This window comes from Lipophrys pholis (genome assembly GCF_963383615.2).
Source record: "Lipophrys pholis genome assembly, chromosome: 6".
Lineage (NCBI taxonomy): Eukaryota > Metazoa > Chordata > Actinopteri > Blenniiformes > Blenniidae > Lipophrys > Lipophrys pholis.
In genome coordinates this window covers 2,416,807-2,432,423 of record NC_137629.1, presented here as the reverse complement: position 1 = coordinate 2,432,423, position 15,617 = coordinate 2,416,807, and the positions used below count along the sequence as shown (strand labels likewise).

The following is a 15,617-nucleotide window of genomic DNA, read 5'->3' as shown; positions in this document are numbered from 1 at the left end:
TTTCTATAAACCACAGTGATATTCAAGGTAAATCTTTAAATAGCTCAACACAGTCTTCATCTGTGGACGAGGTTCCCGGTTTCCAGACCAACATCTGTGTCGTCTGATGGAAGCAGATGTGTTGGAGGTCGGTCAGCCGCCCGGGCTTCTGTTCCGCTTGCTGCCTGCAGCTCCTGGATGAAAACATCACTTCTCTTTAGTCAATCTTCACCCGTTCACTGCGTCTGATTTGCATGCCTCAAGAGTCCATGTTTTTTTACTTGCTGGAGGCTGAAGGAGGTGTCGTTAAGCTCATTCACATGCCTCCATGATTCCTGCTCCAGGGTTAGGGTTAGTCGTTGCTCCAGCAGCTGCCCGGCGGCGGATCAACGGCGGCTCCTGAGTGCTCTTAAGTTTTCACCACTTCATCATTCAGACGCCGTGGAAGTGGAAGTGGGCCGCGTCTGGATGCGTTAAGACGAGGAAATTATCTTCAACACGTCTGAACAGGTGGCGGCGGACACCCGCATCTAACAAATCAGAGAAGAAGGAAGAGCGTGTGCTCGGCGAGCTTAACGCGCTGAGCTAACGCCCTGCCCTTAATGCTAATAAGGCTGCTAATTAGCTTTGGGTAGTTTGTGCCAGATTCATTCAAGTGGTGCGGGTTGTTAATTTGGTGCTTGTGCCAGAACACCAAGGACAACCGGCAAGATGTGTCTCATTTCACCCAAAAATATACAGTAGAAGACGCCGGTTCTCTGTGTTCATGAAATACCTCATTCAAGGCCTCTTCTCTGCGTTCTCATCATATTTGACTTCTTTCAGAGGATTAACTTCAGCTTTTCCCTCCCAGGGATCTAATGTCATGTTTAAAAAGGGCAGCTCTTCTCTGCCAGTGGCTCCTTTGTGCTCGTCTCCTGCTGTGTCTTTGTGCGAGGGACACTCAGACCTCCACGTTTGGCCAGAATAGCCGCGGACGGCGGCGGCGGCGCCCGTCGCCGTGTGACCTTGCTGTAGCCCACAAAGCCTCCACCTGCTCTCTCACACAGGCTAATGGATAAAAATACCCGGCAGATCCCACACTCTCTGTCAATAGAGACTCAAGGACAGCTGGCGGCCGGCCGCCCTGTTAGCGTGAGGAATGTACAAACAGAGGAAAACACGCATCCCACAGACGTGCACCGTGAATGTCCTGCACATCTCGGAACAAACTGCCGTCGCTGCTGTTTCGTTGGGCTTCAGGCGGCTCCTCAGTCCCACTTGGCACACTGACACAGACATGCTGTAGCGTTTGTGCTGAGATGACAATTTAATGCAATATATTGCCATTAGTGGATTCTGCACCGTAGGCAACATGACCTTCCAACCTTCAACACTGGTCGTTTGACTCCCGGCGGCCTGTTTACCTTGTTACGCCGCGGCAGTCTGTTTACCGCCACACAGCGACTCCGTCCGCCTCATTATTCTCCAGCTTTTTTCAATCCAGCCTCCAATGCAGACATACGCTCTTTATCTGACAGAGAGGCATTGATTAGACTGACATTTCATTTAATGCAAAGCCTCATTAAAGTCCAGTGTGGAGAATTGGAAACGCCACTGAAGGAATCTGCAGCATTTCTGCTTATTTTTGTGTGATGGAAGTGACATTTAGCAGTTTAAGTAATGAAGCCAAGGGAGACTTCTGAGATAATACGCTGTGATGTGGTTTGAAAATCAGGACGGTTGCGTACAACCATCTTTATATTTTAACTAGCTCTTTAAGATGTGGCGTTAATCTGCACATTTTTCTTCAACACTTTTGTGTATTTTCACTAATCAGAGTATTTTGTTTCCATGGTTTCCACCGAAAGAGTACAGGTGATATTTGCACGTTTTTAAATACGAGCTGCACGGATCTTAGAAACACAATGACATGATGGATAAAGGGGCTAATGTAACATTCAAGAGATGGCGTACGACTCAATCTGTCTCCAATAGCTGCATCAGGTCTTAATGGAAGGACCGAACAACATCCAGAATTGAATAAAGGTTTGTTGTCTTCTAATCAGTATTAATTATATAGTCGACTTAATATAACAGTTATAGGAGAAGTTTTCTGGACATTTTACTGTATTTTGCACCAGAAGTTTTCTTTAAGATTGACTTCATGTTGAACTTGTAGTCTGTTTTTGGTTTTGTGAAAATATTGAGTATACTCTGACCCACAACAAATACTTCAAAATTATAGACTTATTATGGCTCTATTTTACCGCTCTGCTCCACTTGAGATGAAATTGAGGTGTATGTGGCCCCTGAACTAAAATGTTTGACACCACTGTCAAAAGTCCAAAAAAAGTCTATCTCTTTATTTTTACAGCAGCTAAACATACTTGGAACAAATCATTTCGAAACATCATGAGAATTAATTAACTTTTAATTCGTCCTTGACTCTAAACTGAGATTATCGTCTTAATGTCTCAATGCCATGTGAGTTTTGGTGACTCGTCAGGTTCAGTCTTTACTTTAATTACTCATTTTGTCAGAATAATGAACGACGATTGGTCAGTTGTCGCCATATTGTCTCTGTTGGACTGTTAAAGCCTCACATGGTCTGAATAGTTGACCCAGAATGTTCTTTGACTCCTTCCATAGGTTATTGATCGGTTGGGGGTGGGGTCAGGGTTGGGGGGGGTGCCTCTGAGTTGGCCTCTTTCTGCTGTGTGGTGTCGGTGCTGTGGACACTGAGACATCCAGCCGGTGTCATCTGAGGAATGCAGGCCTCACCCCGGCCCGACACCCTGCACTGTCACGGTAACAGGATCCAGGAATACCGACGTTAAGTCGATGGTGCAGAGCAGCAAACCTGGAAGGGGTCAGAGCTTCAAAGTGACGACTGGGATTGTGACATTAGATGTGGCTGCAGAAAAAAACCCAGCCTCTGAATGAGCCTGAATGAAGAGCTTAAATAATGAGAAAAAAGTCCCGCACACCAATGAAAAGGTATAAAATCCTGTTATCGCAGTGGATTTCCTTCATCACAGCTATATTCCCAGCCCTTATTAGCATTTTTTTTTTTTTTATTATTATTATTTTGGACTACATCTATTCTGTTTGATTCCAACCTTGAAGCGGCCACAGTAAAGTTCAGAGGGTGAAGCTACGCAGCGAAAAGCTCGCCCCGCGGTGACAAATGAGCAATTGTTCCAGAACTAGGTCGTCCTCGCTCCCGAGTCGTGGGGGATTAATTTGTGCTTTTCGCAGCTTTTTCCTGAAACGGAACAACAACAAATCCTCCCCAAAGTTGTTGTGATCAGAACGGCCAATTCTTCCTTGACTGGCGGGATTGGGAACGTTGCAACGAGTCGACATAGAACTGTGCGTGAAGAGAATCTGCAGTCAATGTTAAAATAGGTTGTTGCATTTGTAGAGTCCTTCTCTCTGCAGCCTCAAACTGCTTTTACACTGCAACTGTCTCTTGAAGCAGATTATTGTTGAAGGAATCATATTATCCAGATGTTCTCCTCCTCCTCCTCCTGGTCTGGTCGGTCCAGAAACCTTCAGTATTCTAAGTTTCTAGCTCCTCCTTGATTTTCCTCATTTGAATATTGGATGATAGGAGCTGCATTCAGAATCTGCTGTGTCTGTGTGAGCTGGACTGGCTCCGCCCACACATGCCCATCTTGGGAAGAGGAGGAAGTATTTCCTCTCGTGGTGCAATGTGCCAGAGCAGAGCTGCCTAATTGTGGGAGGAGTCAAAGGGAGGGCCTACCTTGATTGGGATTGGCTAAACCCCCGATGACGCTATATAGGGTTTGATTTCTGATTGGCTGGTTGGAGCAACACACTTTATAAAACCTGAAACAAGCCAGGGAGAGAGAGGACAGACTGTCTTCACTTCTGCTACCTTGTACATCATCAACAACTTTTCTGTGTTTCTGGATAAAATGTTTTCTTATATTTGCTGTCATCTGTTCACAAATCTCACCCGACATATCAACAGAAGCTAAATCTACTTGCTCCTCGGCGGTGGTCTTGTTTCTGACGGCAACATGAGGGTCTTGTGTCGACCATGTAATTGAACCGGGTTAATATTTAGCATGTTAGATGTTCATACCAGAAGTATGCCAGAGTAAGAAATCAGTCTGTCCTGATACTAACCCAGGGAGGTTGGTAGTTCGACTGACTGCTCAACTAACAGCTTCACTCTAACCACCGCAGGGGGTCCGGGCTTAGTTTGAAAGTGTTAGGAAAAGTTTTCTTTCCCTCGGGAGTTAAGAATCAAGTGGGATTGTCCAGCTGCTCCTCCCTCTCACCGCCGCCCCGGACAGAAGGAACCGCCACAATTTGGCAGATTTCACAGTTTGTCAGTGAGATTTTTTTGCTCGGTGTGAAAAACTCTTTCAGACAAGTTCTTTACAAGTCGCCAGGCAGCGCTGGCGGCACATATGCCTCACAGGAGGAAGACACACACACACACACACACACACACACACACACACACACACACACACACACACACACACACACACACACACACACACACACACACACACACACACACACACACAAGAATAGGAGTAGCTGGCAGAGGCTCGCTGTCTGTTTTGATATCCTTCCTCACGTCTTTCCTTCCTCAGACATTTTTTCACGAGTTCTGGCTCTTTTGTCGAAGCTTCACCTTTGACTTACTTCCACCACGACTTCCCACAACACCGTCTCGCTCATCAGGAGGCAACGACAATGTAACACAAGATAGGAAGACATTTCTGACTTACTGTTTTTTTCCCACCCGATACACACAGGCCTAATAATTTAAAGGTAAAGTTATATATCAAAGCTTATTTCACTGGGAGAGAAAAAACAAGCACAGTGGAGCCTGAGGCTACAACAACTTACAGCTTACCTACTGTATTTGTCAATTAAAAAAAATAAAATAAAGTCAGTAATAGTAGAACATTTTGTGCAGAATACATCTGATTAGTCAAATCAATGCATCTGAAAACCACACAAGCAACATCCACATTAACGTCCTAAAAATGGGTGAATTTCAATATATTCATGCTGCAACCAAACATGGTCGGATGTGATCCTTTTGTTCTTTATAGAATCAGAGTTTCATCAATGATAGCTTACTTGTATATATTGTGTACTTATACTGGTGACACTGGCCTCCCTATATTTATCTGTTTAACTTTAAGCTTTGGTCTGCCTTAATTTCCTTTTTTAATTATTGATATTATTATTATAAATAATTTTTTTTTGTTATTTGTGTTCAAAATTTAAATTGTTCCTAATTTTTGTTATTCTTCTGTCCTATAAAAACTTTTGTTTCGTTGTGGAACATGTACTCAAAGCACTCCACTGCACTTTTTACTAAATATAATTGTATGTGATGAATAAAGGACTTGACTTTCAACTATGGTGCCAGTCGTATGGCGGCTGTGGAACTCCTCAAACTAAACATTAACGTGTAGCAGCCAAGACTTTAAGTTGTTTGGTCCTGTTACAAATTCTCTTGCTGCTCTCAGTACAGACTCAGTACACCACCTAGTGGTGCGAACGTGAATTGCAAGATTGAATGAAAAACACACCAACTTTGGTAGTTTTACATACAAAACATCACAAGAAACTCTTTAAAATAATTGAAAAACAAATTACCAAAAAAAGACAATACACGACGTTTGGATGTAGAGTTTTTTTGTACGAATGTAATTTTGGATCTCTACATCCAGAAACAGCCGACAAACATTGGCCTCCATCGGTACTCAGTGGAAATGAGATTTTCTAGGAGAGACGGTCTGCAGCTCAGCCAGACAAATAAAATGTGTAATTGTGTTGAGCGGAGTGAAGGCAGGATCTCCCCGCCCGGAGCCGGAGCAGACGCTGCTTCTGGGCGCTAATGCAGGCGGCCTGATGTGTGTTAATGTTGTCAACAGAGGAGACTCCATCATTGATTTATTCTGCCGGGCGACTCGCTGAGGCCGGAGCGCTGCTGAGCCACACACTGGGTGTGTGTGTGTGTGTGTGTGTGTGTGTGTCTGGCTTCCATGGCTTTGCAGCACTTAATCGCTCAATCCTCCACCATATAGAAACATATCATCACGACCTGCCCCAGTCCCACGCCGCTCGTTACCAGAGCTCCGTCTGTCTGCAGAGGGAAACGTTTAAAGACAGGACACCGACAGACAGAACTGGACCTTTCTTGGAAATGAACCCTTTATCGATACCGCTCAGATCACACACACCTACTGTCAGTCACTGCAAAACACACACTCTTGACAAACCTGTTATTTAGGGGATGAGGAGATTTGAATGTTACACCCATGGAGACTTTTTCAAGTCCTCTCTGACAAAGATAAACATCTTATTCTTCCTCTCTGGTGGGCTGGCCGGTGAGTCAGCGCCAGAATAACCTTCAACTTCAAACTTGAAGGTTTTTCTTTACTCGGAGGATACGTGATCAAAACGTCTATATTTTCACAAAACCAAACAATTACTACAGAAAATTGGCCACAATCTCAACCTAAAGGCAATTTTAATGAAACCTTCTGGTGCAAAATACAGAGAAAATGAGCGTCTCATAAGGCTGTTGCATCCTGGGAGTTTTGAAGGTCTCAGTTTTGTGCTGTTCCTTCTACTACTGTTAAGAAATAATAACATTTTTTTTTTATTAATTTGTAAACTCTTGGTAGTTTAGAGCTTTAATTCTGAAAAGGAGTGTCACATCAGAGAGATCATCTCCAAACACATAGTTCCTGACAACGATTCCCCAGAAAGGAAACGGGCTGCTTCTCATTTCTAAATACGCAAAACAATTTCACCTCCAGTGTAGTTGACGTTTCTTTTTCAAATATTTGAATGACTTCCTGTTTAGCCATCGGTCTTCAGTTCAAGTATTTCAGCTGTTAATCTAAAACAAACATGGTCTCTGATTCAAACGGAATCTCCTCCAGATGCTCAGCGCTCCGACCCGCCCTTCACCTCCCGACCGCCGACTCTTTGTCCGTCCTTTTGTTGGTCAAACGTTTCTTCTCGTCTCTTTTGATGTTGGTTTGCTGCGTCCGCTGGATGAATGCAGGGGTCTGCTATCTGCGCTCGGCCAGAGCCAGAGGGGAATAAACAGATGGACCCTTTGTGTCCCGGCGGGACCGGGGAAGAGCCTCGTATTGGGCGAGCAGGCGCTGTGCTGCGGCGAGATAAGGAAGGCAAAGACGTCGCCGCCGCATCGCCGTTCAGGATGAACTGCTGCATTAATCACAGACCGATTAGAGGACGGCTCAGCTTCCTCTTTCAGTTCAGGATGACGGATTATGGACCAGTTAGGAGAAATTCATATTTTTTAAAATGAAGCAAACACTTCTTGTTCAAGTTGCAGATTCCACTTTTTCCAATTCCCTCAAAGGAAATTCCTTTTTTTTTAAATGCAAATCTGCTGAAGCTTCATGAAGAGAACCACTGACCTCTGACATTACCTGAGAACTGCAGACGTGCATGTGACTAGATGAGCGATGACATCATGAGGTCTGATTTATTTAATGTGCTGCAGACTAACGTCGCCCTTCTGCCTCACAGCGAACGGACCCTGGTTTGATTCTGAGCTGTGTGGAGTTTGCATCTTCCGCCTGTGGTTTAGGTTTACGGTTCGAGCGCCCGCCATGGGTTTTCCTCCGTCTCCTAACGTTTAGTCCAAAAAATAACACCACAGCATTGTCAAGTGAAAACAGATGACTTTCATAACATTTTGGGTGTTCGTTTTTGGAAACGGCTTCCAAGGTGGAGCTTTAAAAAAAACAAAAAACGTTCAGTCTTCATGGAAATGGGGGGAAAATGTAACTATTCTGAAACGCTGCTCCTGCACACTCAGCCATAGTAACTAGTTCTGCACATGCTCAGTAGAGACAATCCGAACAAAGTTTCCTCCGTGGTGTCATGACTCCCAGTCCTTGTGTGTGTGTGTGTGTGTGTGTGTGTGTGTGTGTGTGTGTGTGTGTGTGTGTGTGTGTGTGTGTGTGTGTGTGTGTGTGTGTGTGTGTGTGTGTGTGTGTGTGTGTGTGTGTGTGTGTGTGTGTGTGTGTGTGTGTGTGTGTGTGTGTGTGTGTGTGTGTGTGTGTGTGTGTGTGTGTGTGTGTGTGTGTGTGTCTTTTCAGTACAAAGACAAACAGCACCAACTTGTGGCCCAACATGAAAACTACATTGTTTTCAGTGTTTCTACCATTTACAAGTAAAAGGACATAATTTTCAAAATCTTTCTGGAAACCAAAAAACAAAAACGTTGCGTTTTAGCGTGAAATGTCGTGTCAACGAGGTCAAAATGATCAAAATACAACATTTCGACCAGTATGAAAGTTTTCCCGAGTATTACTCTCTGGTATCTTGCACATTTCAACCAGAAAAGTTTTGCCACAAACTCCTTTATTTTGGTCGCAGCCAGCAGCTCTTCCTCCTCCTCTTCCTCCTCCTCTTCCTCCTCCCTGTCACATCTCTCCTCCTGACATTGTTTTCACTGCAACTGTATTTTTTTTTTTAATTCAGCATCTTGCCAAGTCTCTGAGAACACAATTCAGGGAAAACATCTCCACTTCCTTGACCTCCGTTTGCCCGCTGAATGCTTTGCCACTCCAGCGGCTGGCAGCGGGCCCACGCCACGCCCCCCCCCCCCCCCCCCCCCCCCCCGCCCCGCCCCGCCCCCACCGCCCCCTCGGGAACACAAGGCCCGCCATTGTCGACTCTGCCCCTGACAGGAAGTGCCGTCACTGGTCCTGCTGCATTGCGCCGCTGCCATCTGTCTCCCGAGCGGACGAGTGCAGCGATGACACGGCCAGCTGAAAGGAGAGGCGTTTACACGGAGCTCCAGTCTGCTGGAAGTCTCTGGAATGCCAGGAATGCCGGGTAGTTTTTGTGAAAGTGTCCCAGAGGTTTTTCTCCAGAGCAGCATCTTGGAATGTTGTTCCCCTCCTGTAGCGGCGACTGGCGTTCCTGGAAGGATCAGAGTGGCGAGGGAACAGGGCGGCATTAGAGCTCGAGCTGTAAACTTTAAAATAAACTGGCTTTGACTTCATTCGACGTTCACAATGAGCTGCACTTCAGCTGGACGCCGCCTTCATCAGTGTCCGACTTTCCGCTGCTTTTTCCTTCCTGCCTCTGTTCCCTGCTTGTTGATCCTGCTCCCGGACAGAGAAAAGTTTTAGAAACCGTCAAACTCTCAGCGTTTGATCGTGTCCCTCGCGCCCCGTTTTCAAAAGAAAACTGGGTTTTTTTGTGTTTTCGTTTCTCAAAAGTTTCACGTTTACACAGCGACGTTCTGAAAACGATAGCATGTTGGTCCACTAGTGGGCGCTGTTGGTTGTTTTTGTAAAGAAAAACACACACACACACACACACACACACACACACCACACACACACACACACACACACACACACACACACACACACACACACACACACAGCAGAGAACAATACACTGTAAACATTAACAATGGGAACATTTGGGTATTTGTATGAAAAACTGTTTCATACATGCAGATGTTTTCAATGAGGAACTTAATTTTAATTTGTGGGCCATATATGTATATGAGTGAATTTGCATGTTTTTAATGTATTGACATTTTTCTCATCATGTTTTATGTGGAACCTTAATGTACTGCTGCTTGTCTTCGCCGGGACACTCTTGAAAAAGAGATTTTTAATCTCAATGAGGTTCTTTTCGGGTAAAAAAAATAAATAAATTCCATCTTGGGAGCCGTTTTCACCGAAGCTGCGTTGTCGGTGACTCCGAGCAGCGTTGCCGTGGAAACAAACGGCCAAAATGCATCGCATGTTTTGCGTTTTCGCTGGAACTCCTCACTTGTGAAGGCCTCACAGACGAAAGCTTTCGAACCAGCTTCATATAGCCAAACTCTTCTTGCTTGTGAATGAAGAGTAATGGAAAAGCTGCATGAAATTATAACCCTGAGTCGTCCAGCCGTCGTGTATCATCGGCTTTCTGCACACTCTGCGGCGACGGTGTTTGTGCTCGGTGTAAGAGGAGATCGGGGGAGTGGAAAACACGGCGTCCTTTACATTCTTTCCATACAGTCGATGTGAAATATTTGAGACTGAAGCCACAATTGATGGTTGTGCATTTTTCTCCCTGTGAGGCTGGATTGAGTGGAGCTGTGTAATCCTCTGATGTCACGGTGAGAAGAGGGGAAAGGAGCCTGCAACACTGCCACCTAGTGGTCACACTCATGGTCACACTCATACAAACAAGAAATGTCTTCAGTTTATCATCTGTAGAGATCTGCTGTGATTTCATAGTTTTTCAGCTGATTGACTATAAACTATCATCATTGTTGGTGTAAGATAAAATATAATTATATTACATCATTACCCTGATGATTCTGATGCACAGTTTTATGTTATATTATATTTTGTATGTATTTTGCTACGGCAACACTATTTTTTCCAACTATATAATAAATATATATATATGACTTCACTGATGTGGGCATCATAAGGTCCGCCTCCCCTTCAGCTCCGTTTGACCGGCCCTCAGGCCGTTACTGGGAAATCCTCAATCAATTTTAAATTACTGTTAATCTTTGGCTTTATTACTTCTAATAGTAGCCACATTTTTCTACATTTTTTACCATAATGACTTGTCTAGCAATTGATATTTAACAAAACTGGTGTTTCACAGTGGAAATAAAGTTCTTATTTATTCACTGAACTCCAAATTTATAAAAAAAGAATTCAGGATTTCGAGACAAAGACTATGAAATTCTTAAGAGATCATGTTTAATCAGCTGAGTCTGGTTTATCATCTGTCAGAAATACAGATGAACGTGACGAGGTCAATGCACTGTCGCACTATTTAAATACATTTTCTCAATGTTTATTCTTATTATGCCAAAGATGCTTCGTCACTTAATCTTCCGATTGATCCATTTGTCTTTCAGTCTTCTGCTTTTCCAGGATTTGGAGGAAGTTTAGATCTCAGAATTATTTAAGAAATGAATATCCAAGGTTTTTGTGGGAGGATTTGTGTATGAAGATAAGATGACCACTTTCTTACAGTCAAACTATGACTTCATTTTACATTTCATAGCACACCTACAGTGATGAGGAATGATTTGATTATTCAACAACTTCCATTCAATTTAGTTTCCCTACAAACTGCACACACTCTTACCTAAATTAAATCTGCACTTACATTAGAAATCTGTCCTCTGTTTGTTTCCAGATTTTAAAAAACCCTTCAGCAGCCCTGTAGTTCCGCTCTCAGCCAGCAGGTGGCAGTAGACGTCTGAACATGGCCTGCTGTTTAGTGTGTTTGTGATCACAGACTCTTTGAACATGAGGTCTGGGTTAGTGAGGATGTAACAGGGCCAGAATATCCAAATGGGAGCTGTTGAAGTCAGAACCACAACCTGCTGTGTCGCCGAATGGAACACCAGTGTAGTGGTTGGCAGGTCGACCTCACAGGGACCGAATCCCGGTCTGAGTCCAGTTGAAGTGTGTACGTGTGCCTGTGAGATGAGATCAGCTCCTCATTGAGTTGGTTGGAGTATTTTCAGCCAGTTAAAGGTCAGTTACACTTCAGGGGTTCTTCTGACGCCTCCTGCTCCTCTCCCACCGCAGAGATCGTGCCATTAAATCAACACGTTGCAGACAATTTTTAGAAAGCTGCTCCTCTTCTCCGCTCAGAAACAAATAATGTAGACACACACAGCGAGTCGCTCTTCTGTGTGTTTTAGTCTTTAAACAAGCTCTGTGTTGTGTCGCCACATCCACCTCCAGTGCACACGCACACGCACACGCACACGCACACGCACACGCACACGCACACGCACACGCACACACGACAGTGGAGTGGCTGTGCAGCCTGCCAGCTCCGCCTTGGCGCCGGTCCAAACAGTCCGAGTTGCTCACTGGGTCACTTGATGAAGTAATTGAATGGGGAGTTCATCGCCGTGCAGTGTTGCTCCATTATTTCTTTATTTTTCCTCTCAGCGAGGTGCTTTATTGCTTTTTATTTCGATGTTCAGTCACACAAATCAATGATGTCGTCCAAGTTCACAGCCTGAATGATCGTCCAGTCAAACCAGTAATTTCAAACCTGATTATAAACTCATCAAATGGAAGATATTTTACACAAAATAAGCTTTTAGTGAAACAAAAACAGTATAACTGATAGTGTCTGTGGTTGAATTCCACCCTCTCGCCATGGATTCTGGTTTAGTGTCTTTTCTACATGGCTCACATGGGGAATGGAACCGCCTGATGTATCGCTGTATCTCCCCCCCAATCTACCTCTCTGTCTATTCTATCCTTTCCTCTCCTCCATCCCCTCACCCCAACCGGTCAGCAGGAAGCCTCCACCTCTGACTCTGGTTTCTACAAAGGTTTCTTCCTGTTAGAGGAGTTTTTCTTTCCACAGTCGCAAATAAATCTGCTGCTCATGTGAATTCGTTGGGTTTTTCACTTTTCTCTGTTAAAAGCACCGAGAAATGACTGTGTCGTATTTGGTGCTATATAAATAAAGTTAAATTGAATTGAATTGAATTGACCTTGAGAGTAGGCCTGTCACGATGACAAATTTTGCTGGATGATAAATTGTCCCAGAAATTATTGCGATAAAAGATAATATTGCCGTTTTGATACCATTTTTCCACTAATATATTAATAATGGTATAATAATGCAAGTATACCCTTTTAAAGATAAATAAACTTTTATTTCTTAAGAAAATGTAAAATTAGAATTGTAGCATGTAAAAAAAAAAAAAGTAGTGGCTTGTCATCCAGAAAGTACTGTAACCATACGAAGATGAAGTATTAATGGTGGAGACAGAGTCTGAGGTAGAGCTGCTGTCTTCTACTTGTTTTTGTCGTGATGCTTCACATTTTGATGACGTATGCAGCGTCATCAAAATGCGACTCTGGTGGCTGCTGTTGCCAGATTGGCTGTTTCCCCCCGACATGTTAAGGCCCGTTCACAGTGAGCCTTACCAGGTTTCCACTGGAAGGCTCAGAAATCTGGCAACTCTCTAAAACAACATTAAACTGTGAGCGCCGCTCACTAACACCAGAATGAGCGCCGCTCACAGTGACGTCTTTGGTAAATGAAACATTATCCAGCCTGGCAAACTGAGCCAGCTCATTTTTAATTATCGTGCAATTAATTGATTTATTGATTATTGCGACATGCCTACTTGAGAGTGTAAGATGTTCCTTGTTTGTGGCTGACCCGAGCTCTTCTCCTCTTCCTCAGGATCTGGAGATCGTCTACTCTTATCTTCACGGGATGGAGGCCTTATCCAACCTGCGGGAGCACCAGCTGAGGTCAGTGTCCTGCAACGTGACCCGATAGTGTTTTAAAACGGGAGGTCAGGCAGCGAATTCACAACCGACACCAACCTCTGCTTGCTCAAGGGCGTTGACACATTTCAAGTGAAAACGCCACGTTTTTGTTCCAGAAAGATTTCACCCAGAAATGCGGAAAACGATGTAGTTAGCATGTTGGGCCACGAGTTGGTGCTGTTGGTTGTTTTTGTAGTGACCCCCCCCCCCCACACACACACACACACACACACACACACTGCGGAGAACAATACACTCAAAAAGTTGCGCGCTCAGTGGTCTAAATGGACTCCCAAAACACAACAAAGGCTTTGCGTTTTCACTTAGTCGTCATGGAAACGGGGCCTAAATATTTGAGACACCCCCCTCCCCCAACCCCCCCGTGTCTTTTAATCACCTCTCACGGCTCTAGATAACAAACAAGGAACATTTGTAGAGAGCTGCTGAGTCAATAAGGTGCAATTTAAATGGTAAATAGACTTCAGCTGGGTTGCACATTAGAGCTGCATAACACACACACACACACACACACACACACACACACACACACACACACACACACACACACACACACACACACCTATATTCTATATAAAGATCAATTATAGAAGGTGTGATTGCGAGTTACCTCTGCAAGAAAAATAATTGGTTGTAAGAAGAAGAGTGAGAAACTATTAAAGGAAGCGACTAATACACGCATGATAAGATATGGGAGTATTCCTAAAACACGTGCAAAAATGAATATTACATTTAAAATCCTTATAAAAGATTACTAATGTATTAAATTGAAAGATTTAAAAGACCCAATTAAAGTTTTTAAATTTTCCTTTAAATTTTCTAACTTCAATATGAAGCCGCCTGCAGACAAACACTCGTTCACGTGCATCAGAATGCGGCACTGCTTTCTCCCTCCTCAGACCTGCTTTTGTTGAGTGGTTCCACTCAGTTTTCTCTTTTAGCGGCTCCGTCCAACAAGAACTGAACAAAGCGGCTCTTCTTCTCAAGAAGGAGGAAGATGCTTCATGTACTGCAGAACACACGAGGTGTCATGCTTCTCCGTGCACAGCAGGGGGCGGTGGCATGCAGAGGGGAGCGTGTACGTCCACAGAGAGCAGTCACTTGACCTTTTCAGAGCGACGAGTGGAGTGTGCAAAATTGTGCCGACGTCACGGGCATGCAAACACTTTCCAAGGTGCACAGGCCGGTGTTCACTTTTACTAGAGTTTATTTTCAGTTATGCACAATAAATAATGCAACTTCGACTTGTGTCACGGTTTAGACCCTGTTTACACATCAATGTGTCAAGGGAAAAGGCTGAGTCAACAAAAAAATGCAAAAACCATGTCAGGTCCTACTGGCTGCTGAAATTGGTGATTTCATGTTTGGCCACTAGTAGGTGCTGTTTGTTTTTGTAATAATTCCCCCCACGCGCGAAGCATATAACAGTCCGCTATAAACATCGACGTTGGAAGTACGTGGAGATTCTTAACGACAGTGTCGCAACGAAAGTTTAGCATTTTTGCTTGAAAATGTTGTGTTAGTTTTCCTTCTGTAAGTTACATTTTAGTCGGATATCTGAAGGTTTTTTGATTCAAATGAAGAGAAATCCTGTGTAATCCACATGAGATGATAATCCCCGTCAGAAGCGAGCCACCATGAGACGCCGCCGCTCTCGCGTCAATACATCATTTCGCCTGTTGCTCCCCTGTGACGGCGGCGGCCTCCGGTAGTCTCTGTGTGGCGAGGACTCTCCAAACACTGCGTGTCAGAAGTCTGTTCCCAGCATGCCTTGTGTGCATACATGTGGATTACGCCGGCGAGGGAACAATGTGGAAGTACATGACCCCCCCACCCCTGAGCTGGAACATTCCTGTGTGTGACCCCCTCCGAGGCCCCCCGCCCGCCCCGCTCCCCCCTCCCGGGGTGGATCCTGAGGAATGTCCCGGCGGTCCCACGGCCCGGCCCACCGCTCCGTCATCGCTCCCAACTCACAACAACAGAACGAGCAACATCCCAGCCAGGCAGCCCTCCGACTCTACAATTATGTTATTGTTCTTTTTCTGTCCTCTACGTTGATTCTGGGAGGAATGTGTTGTTTTCCCCACAGAAACATGTTTTTTTTGGTTTTTTGTTTTAAAGCCGGCATTGTTTTCTGCTCCTTGTGTGAAGGGGCTCCACCACGGCGTCCGCCCACAGCTACTCCTCAAGCCTGTTGTCTTCTGATCAGCTGCAGTTTACTATGGCTGCTGCCTGCCTGTGATGTTTGAGGCGTGTTGGGGTGGGGGTGGGGTGGTGGGGGTGGGGGGGGGGGGGGGTGGG

At 44.7% G+C, this 15,617-nt stretch overlaps 1 protein-coding gene across 1 annotated transcript in view; it reads left to right on the top strand.

The window, feature by feature from the left end:
• Positions 1-15,617, top strand: part of rapgef2b (Rap guanine nucleotide exchange factor 2b) — a 116,072-nt gene that overhangs the window by 20,548 nt on the left and 79,907 nt on the right. Inside the window, 1 exon segment of the mRNA XM_080465468.1 lies at positions 13,210-13,280. Coding sequence (XP_080321594.1) covers positions 13,210-13,280 — 71 coding nt within the window.